The sequence below is a fragment of the Helianthus annuus genome, chromosome 17 (assembly GCF_002127325.2).
Source record: "Helianthus annuus cultivar XRQ/B chromosome 17, HanXRQr2.0-SUNRISE, whole genome shotgun sequence".
In the NCBI taxonomy this organism is placed as follows: Eukaryota; Viridiplantae; Streptophyta; class Magnoliopsida; order Asterales; family Asteraceae; genus Helianthus; species Helianthus annuus.
The window spans coordinates 84,217,928-84,225,875 of record NC_035449.2 but is presented as its reverse complement, the minus strand read 5'-3'; the positions used below and the strand labels follow the sequence as shown (position 1 = coordinate 84,225,875).

General features: G+C 38.3%; 1 protein-coding gene across 1 annotated transcript; it reads left to right on the top strand.

The window, feature by feature from the left end:
- The first annotated feature begins 203 nt into the window (after nt 1-203).
- Nucleotides 204-1,187, top strand: LOC110924456. The gene is made up of 3 exons (XM_022168459.1): nt 204-501; nt 787-935; nt 987-1,187. The coding sequence occupies exons 1-3, from the start codon at nt 204-206 to the stop codon at nt 1,185-1,187; spliced, it is 648 nt and encodes a 215-aa protein (XP_022024151.1).
- The last annotated feature ends 6,761 nt before the right edge of the window (nt 1,188-7,948 follow it).

Genomic DNA, 7,948 nt, shown 5'->3' with positions numbered 1-7,948 from the left:
CTACAAAAGTTGGCACCTGGTGACGTTAAAAGAAAAGCTCCAAACCAAGACGTGGAAGTTACAAATGGTGTTATAGAAGCATTTAAAAGTATTGCGGAAAATGAAGAGGAACAAAGTATGTTCCGGGCAGAATTTGCAACGTTTCAGTTTCATACGGAAAAGGTAATTATTCAAGGACCACGACACAAGCTAATGCCTTGACAATGGATGCAGTTGATTGGTGGGATACATATGACTCGAGCCGATACTTATATGTTTATTTGTTGCATTCAAAAGACGAAGCTTTTGAGGCATTCAAAATATATAAGGCTGAGGTTGAAAAACAAAAGGAGAAACGCATTAAAATTCTTCGCTCAGACAGAGGCGGAGAATACTTTAACCGAAAGTTTGATGCATTCTGCGAAGAAGAAGGCATCATACATGAGAGAACTGCACCTTATACTCCCCAACAAAATGGTTTGGCTGAGAGAAAGAACCGAACCTTGGTAGAAATGGCTAACTGTATGTTAAATCAATCGGGTCTACCTCGTAATATGTGGGGGGGAGCTGTGTTAACCGCATGTTATGTTCATAATAGGATCACTAGTCGTGTGATACCTACGAGCCCATATGAGTTGTGGAAAGGAAGAAAACCAAACCTAGAGCACTTGAGGGTTTGGGGGTGTCTTGCCTACTATCGCGTACCTGATCCAAAGACACTCAAACTGGGAGAACGAACTTTCAAGAGTGTATTCATTGGATATGCTTCGCATAGTAAATCTTAACGATTGTTGGATGACGAATCAGGTATAGTTGTAGAATCCAGAGATGTGGAATTCTTTGAGAACAAGTTTTCTAGAGATGATGAAAACTTAAATGGCACTACAACTTCTAGTACTTCTGAAAAAAGGGTTCAACCCTCACCAATAGTTGAAGAACCAAGGAAAAGTACTAGAGTTAGAAAAGAGAGAAGTTATTGAGATGATTTCTTTTCTTACCTGGTTGAGGGAACTCAAAAGAAAGTGACGAGAGAGGTCATTTTCGCTATAAATTTGGATGATGATCCTAAAACTTTCAGCGAAGCAATGTCATCGAGAGATGCTCCTTTGTGGAAGGAGGAAGTCAATGATGAAATGGATTCCATTATGGGAAATGGAACTTGGGAGTTACCTGATCTACCCAAGGGAAAGAAATCTATTGGATCATAATGGATTTTCAAAAGGAAGTATCATCCAGATGGATCCATCTCTGCCTATAAAGCGAGATTAGTTGCTAAAGGGTATATGCAGAGAGAAGGGATCGACTATTTTGATACTTATGCACCTGTGGCTAGAATTAGTTCTATTAGAACTCTAATAGCGGTGTCTGCTTTGAAAGGGCTGTACATCCATCAAATAGATGTAAAGATAGCATTTCTAAATGGGTATCTAAATGAGGAGATTTATTTGGAGCAACTAGAAGGGTTTGTGATGCCTGGACAAGAGAACAAAGTGTGTAGACTTATTAAATCTCTGTATGGTTTGAAGCAAGCTCCTAAACAGTGGCATGAGAGATTTGATACCACTGTGACTGCTTTCGGGTTTCGACACAACAGTGATGACAGATGTATTTATACTAAATGTGAACCCGGTTATACAGTCGTGATTTCTCTCTATGTTGATGATATGTGGATCATTAGCACTCACCTTGAAGGTATTTCTGAAACTAAGAAATATTTGTCCTCGAACTTTAAGATGAAAGATCTAGGTGAAGTTGATACCATTCTTGGTGTTGGTGCAGTCATCTGTCGTCTTCGTCTTATGTCGAATCTCGGGTTCGTTGCAGATCAGATCGGGCAAGAAATCAAGGAAAGTCAAAGCTGGCCGTTTGAAAGTGAAGGGTTCCGTTTGAAGAAGACGTGTCCGTTTGAGTAGTGTCCGTTTGAGAAGCTCATCGTTTGAAGGCTGGCCGTTTGAAGCATGTTTCAAACGGTCAGGAACTTCTATATATAACGTTCAAATGGTTGTCATTTGTGAATGATTGAAAATTTGATACCGAGGTGTTGCCGGTATTTCTTTGTACTGAAATCACTGTTATATCAATAGAAAAGAGGTTTAAAGTGTATTCAAGCTGTTTTCTAGTGCGTTTCTTAGTATTCCGCCTCTGAAACGTACAAGAGCTCTTCCGAACGACTCATTCAGGTCGCGAATCCAATCCTACAATTGGTATCAGAGCTCAGGACGAGGAGTTCTTGCCATTTTCAACTTGGAAATCTTGTTTTCTACACCTTCTGTTCAAAACCGATACTTTTTATGGTCAAAATCAGCTCAAATCTTCACATTATGCTCGGAATTGATAACTGACAAAGCCTTGAAAGTTTCAGACTGAAAATCGAAGTAAAACAGATAGAAAATTGCCTGTCTGTTTGAAATTGTTCGACAAAATGATGACGTCATAGACCTTCCGTTTGAAAATCAGTTCCTGTCATTTGAAACAAGGTCCATCGTTTGAACTGATCATTTGAAAACAGTTCCCATCGTTTGAAATTGCTGACTAATCGTTTGAAATTGGTTCCAATCGTTTGAAAGCACCTTCCGTTTGAATCTGTCGTTTGAAATCACAACAGTTCGTTTGAAAAGTGATCCCATCGTTTGAACCATATCATTCCCTTTGAAAGCATCCTGTCGTTTGAATGTTCACCGTTTGAAACCAACTATCGTTTGAAACTGTGTTGACCGTTTGAAAACTGTTCATTGTGTGAAACATGAGTACCGAGTTTTACAACGCTTTTGCAACACCTTCGAGTCCAGCTGCAGTTGTTCAAGCAATGAATTTAGATAATGAGACAGGAACAACCCAAAAACCTCCTAAATTGATGAGTATCGAAGAATATCATGGATGGAAAGACCGGTTTGAAAACTGGGTTCAAGCCAACCATCTAAGATCGTGGGAGTGCATACTTAAGAAATATGTGTTACCGTGTACTGATATGCATGTTGAAAAGGAATTATCAGAATTCACGGATCAAGAGCGTGTTATGTATCGGGCTGAAAAGATGATGATCAGTTTGCTTCAACAAGCCATCAAAGAAGACATCTTCATATTGCTTCAGCTTGATAAAACTTCAAAGTCTATTTGGGATGCTCTTCGTATTAAGTTTGAAGGCAGTGAAAACATGATCAAGAGCAAGAAAGCATTACTAAAGAAAGAATTTGATCTTTTTAGTAGTTTACCCGGAGAAGATACCAAGCAGCTTATTGAACGGTACTGTCATTTAGTACGATCCATGTCGATGCTTAGTATAAAGAAGGATAGAGATGAGTGGGTAGACAAGCTGGCTGATGCGTTACCGCAGAAAGAATGGGGAACGTATTTGATGATTCTAAAGAATACAGGTGTTTATGAAGGATTAACAATTGGGCAATTTATCGAAAAGATCGAGAGTCAGAATCTGGAACAGCAGATCGCTAGGATGAACAGTCCGAGTGGTCAACAGGATGTGAAAATGTACTACAAGGGTGGTATTCCGGCTCCTGAAGCTGAGAAAGGTCCGAAAATACAAACTGCGTTTAGTGCTGGGGATTCATCTGAAAAAGTTGATCAGGGTTCGAACAACAGCAGTAGTGGGTTCTCATCATTTCCGAGTGTCAATCCCAAAGAGTCAAAGACAAGTTTTCAGTCTCAGGGAACAAATACAGGAAATGGATATGTGATTCAATGCAACATAGCTCTCAACCTTCCAGAAGGTTAAAGCTTCTCTGAAGACACTGCGAAAGACCACATGGCACTTCTGGGTTCTGTTCTGTTATCCTATGAAGGTCTGGTTGCTGGTCGGATCGGAAATCCTATGCTCACCAAAGAGGATTACGATCAAATAGACGCCGAAGAGATGGAACTCATGGATATCAAATGGTGTCTTGCAAGTGTTCTTCGACGTGCTGAGAAGTTCAAAACCATTACCGGGAGAAATGACTTTCTTGATGCTCATGTATCTACTTTAGGTTTTAATAAATCTAAAGTTACTTGTTTTCGATGCAGGGAGAAAGGCCATTTCAAACGGGAGTGTAAAGGTAGAGAAGCTAGTGGAGCACAGAATCCATTCGGGAAAGATGATTACTACCGTAAAGCTATCTATCAGCAAGTTGGTCAATCTCAAGAACCACAGACGGCTCATGGGAGAAAGATTGAAGATCCCAAGAGAGCATGTTTGGTAGATTTCAGCTGGAGAGATTACATATCATCTGATGATAAAGCAGCAGCACGCATAATCGATCAAGATGATGAGAAACTACCAGAAGGTTTTAGTTGGGATATGTTTGTTGATGAAAAGGGAGAGTTTAAAGCTTTCATTGCCAAGATCGTCCGAGAGCCAGATCTGTTTGCTACTTGGATGAAATCGATTGGAGTGAATGTGTCTAGTGAGGATGAAAAGTCTGTTGTGTCTGATGAATTTTCAGAAAGATCTGGAGAAATTTCAGAGGGTTCAGATGAGAGTTTATCAAGTTCTGATGAGAGTGTACATAATGAGGTTGTTTCAGAAAAAGCAGTTGTATTTGACAAAACACCGTCTGATTCGGGTGTTTCAGATGCTAATTCTGAAAAATCTGTTCAATTTGATCAATCACCAGATCACAGTAGCAGTGATGATGAGGAGGAGAAACATATTAATGTTGCTAAATCTCATCTTTCTCCTGAAAGCTTTCATTTCTATTTTGCAGAACGCTTGAAGAAACTGAAAGAGAAAAGAGCTGCTAAAGAACAACAAAAGAAATCTGATGGTGATGTTCAAAATGTTGAAAGCACTACTGAGAAGATTACCAAAGTTGTGAAAGAAGAAGAGAAGGTGAGTGAAGCTGAAAAGGTGATTGAAGTTGTGAAAACAATTGAGGTTGAGAAGATTGTTGAAGTTGTAAAGCCTTGCGAGAAGTGTTTGGAAGCATGCAAGGAATGTGCAGCAAAAGAAGACATTATAGCTGAGTACGAGAAGAAGGAGCAGTTACTGTTCAACCTCAACTATGTGAAAGAATGGTACGATGTTTTGAACAAAACAGTAACTGGTCTCCAAAAGACAAACTCAGAAAGAGAACAAGCACTGACGATGATGAATGCAGTCATGATGTCAAAGCAAAAGGCGATAAACTTCTACACCGAAGAAAGTGCCAAATGGAAGCAAGAGTTGGAAACGGAAAAGATTGAGAATGAGAGAATTAGACGTTTACTGCAAAGTTATTCTAGTTCTGATTATCTCATTGATCGTATTTACCCAACTGTTGTAGGTATGGAAGCTTTTGAAGACGAGAACCAAAAGAAGAAAAAAGATTGTGGTAAGAAACCGACTGTTAGCTATAATAAGTGTCCGCCTCCGATTTGGGATGGGTATTCTCCTAGGAAACCAAACGAGGAACAACTTGAGAAAGCAGTCAATATAAAGCTTAAAACCGACACAACTGACGTTTTACCAGATAACACTGATGTCACGTTTACCTCATCCGATACTGATCATGAGTCCGAGTTAATTAAAAAGGTGGTCGATCAGGTGTTGGATACTGATGATGAGTCCGAGTCAAAGTCTGGGTCTGGAGGGTCAAATTCGTCAGTCAACAGTGAAAAGTCATCGGTTAAACGGTCCTACAGTAAAGAATTTTTGTTATCAAAGGCAGATTTGAATGATGAAACATTCGAAGTTGTTTATACTTTGAATGGTTCTGACAAACTATATTACAACAAAGAGTTTCCTATTATGAGTATTAAAACAGAATTGATTAACAAAACTTTCAAACTAATAGAGATTAATATTCCTGAATTAAAAGTTTTGAAAAATTTTGAAAAATCTAAAAAGTATACTTCAAAAGTTCAACAACGATTAAACAAGAAAAAGGGTTACAATTCTTGTTCTGGTTTTCAAAAGAAACCTAACCAAAATCGTAGCTACAAAAAGAAAGGATTAGGTTTTGTTCCACCAGAAAAGTATAAAAATAAGAAAAATTCTAAAACAAAAACAGAATTTGTGTCAGGTGGAAGCTCGGAAGATGAACAGCAGAAACCATTCTGGAAACAACCGAATCAAGCGTTTCTTGCTGAGAGGAGAAGGAATGGTACTGGAGTATTTCATCCGAGAGAAACTCGAACCTGTTTCAAATGCAATGAAGCTGGTCATATTGCATGGAATTGTCTGAAAAATATCAAAACAAAACAGGGAGTTTCTCAAAAACTAAAAGAAAAGGTTGTTGATGCTGAACCACCAATAGAAAAACTTAAAGTTTTTGAAAATTAAACTTTTGAGGTTGGTGAATGTTCTACAAAGAAGAGGTATGAAAAGAAAGGAAAAGACAACCAAGTGTGGGTTGCTAAGCAGATCGATGTGAATGTCGGCGATGAATCTGGTTCCACAAAGCCAGAAGAGCCATAGGTTGAGGAGAAAATTTCAGTAAATGATGATGATTTTCCATCGCTGAAATTTGAGGAGATTAGAAAGAAAGTTGGTAAAACAGAAATTTCAAATCAATTTTACAATGAAGAAAAAGATTTTGATGTCGAGAAAACATTCAACGGGAATGTTAAAAAGATTTTTGGGAAAATGTTGAGTGGGAGAGCTAAGGGGGTAAAAGATTTTTATGCAACTAAAAAGGCAACATACAACCCTACTGCTCAAGAGCTGAAAGCCATCAAGTCTGAGAAGACTTGGATGGAAGTGTGTTTCCCATGATAGTCTACGGACTATGCCGGAGATCCCAAGTTTATATCGTGGATCAGGAATCGGCATTATTCTAGTGTTTGAAGAGTTTGGTTGAAAGATTTTGATAATGTTTGAATTTCTTACAGGTTGATGGACTACGCCGGAGCTTTCAAGTTGGTAAGTGCGAAGCAGGAATCGGCATCCTGATTGGTAAAATGGTGATGTAGATGTAATATTCCTACAAGTGGTAGTGTGTGTTCTTACGAGTGGTTATTTTTACAAGTGATGCAGAGATTTCTGAACTGCAAATGGTAAATCAGGGACATTAAGTTGTACTTGATTTACTATTCATATGAGATTGATAAACAAGATGATGAACCATATCCCCATGCGTCACAAGTGATAAACTTAAAAATGGTAAACACAAACTCATTTTCCGGAAAAATCATTTTGATTAAAACAAACTTAAGTGTTTTGAAATCTAAATGAGAAAATGGTTTGTTGAAAGGGAGAGTTCTGATTGTTTATGCCTAGTGAATGGAGATTTGATGTGATTCGATATCAGTTGTCAAGTTTCTGTACAGTTTGTGTTGATTTCTATGTTTTCAAGTGGGTCAATAGTCTAGTAGTTTTCAAATTTCCTTTGAAATGTGTTTGCATTTTAGGGGGAGTAGAAAATTTCAGAAAATCCAAAAACATTAGAAAATTTGAAAAAGACAAAAACATGATAAAATTCAAAAATGAGTTTCGTTGTGAAAAGAGGAAATGATAGTACATCAGTAGGCTGTCACAACATGCTAAAGAAATGAAAAGATAAAATGTGATAAACAATCTTACTGTGGATATGTCAGTAGGTTTTTACACATTTAGTAAATTGTGAAGAGATATAAACCTAAATTTCAAACTTGCTTGTTCTGTGGGTTAACACAAACTTGGATATATAGGTAACCCCTGAAATCTTGTTTGAAAGGTCCCTTATTCTGAGATACTAGGTCTTTATGCTCAGCGATATCTAGGGTATTATCCCGGGACTTCTGCTGTATAGAAGTACTGACCTAGTCCCCGGATAATACTTTTCGCAAAAAGCTTGAAACATAGCTTCACCCTCAGCATGCTGATGAAACAATAAAATTGATAGTCGCTGCTGTTGAAATTAAAAGATCCTCTAAAGGGGACACACCAAAAGTCGAGCCGTCATCTCTCTTCTGAACGGAAGTTCTGACTTGAGCTCTCACGGTTTCGCATCTAACCCCTATACAGATATCAGCTGTGGTATACTCACCTGTAAGACTGAATATTGGGATCTGGATACGG

Bases quoted from the DNA above. Each gene is read 5' to 3' on its own strand.
- LOC110924456 (XM_022168459.1), top strand. From the start codon at position 204: ATGGATGCAGTTGATTGGTGGGATACATATGACTCGAGCCGATACTTA. The intron at 502-786 runs GTATGTTAAATC...ATGACGAATCAG, and splicing joins CTTGGTAGAAATGGCTAACT to GTATAGTTGTAGAATCCAGA. The intron at 936-986 runs GTTAGAAAAGAG...TACCTGGTTGAG, and splicing joins AACCAAGGAAAAGTACTAGA to GGAACTCAAAAGAAAGTGAC.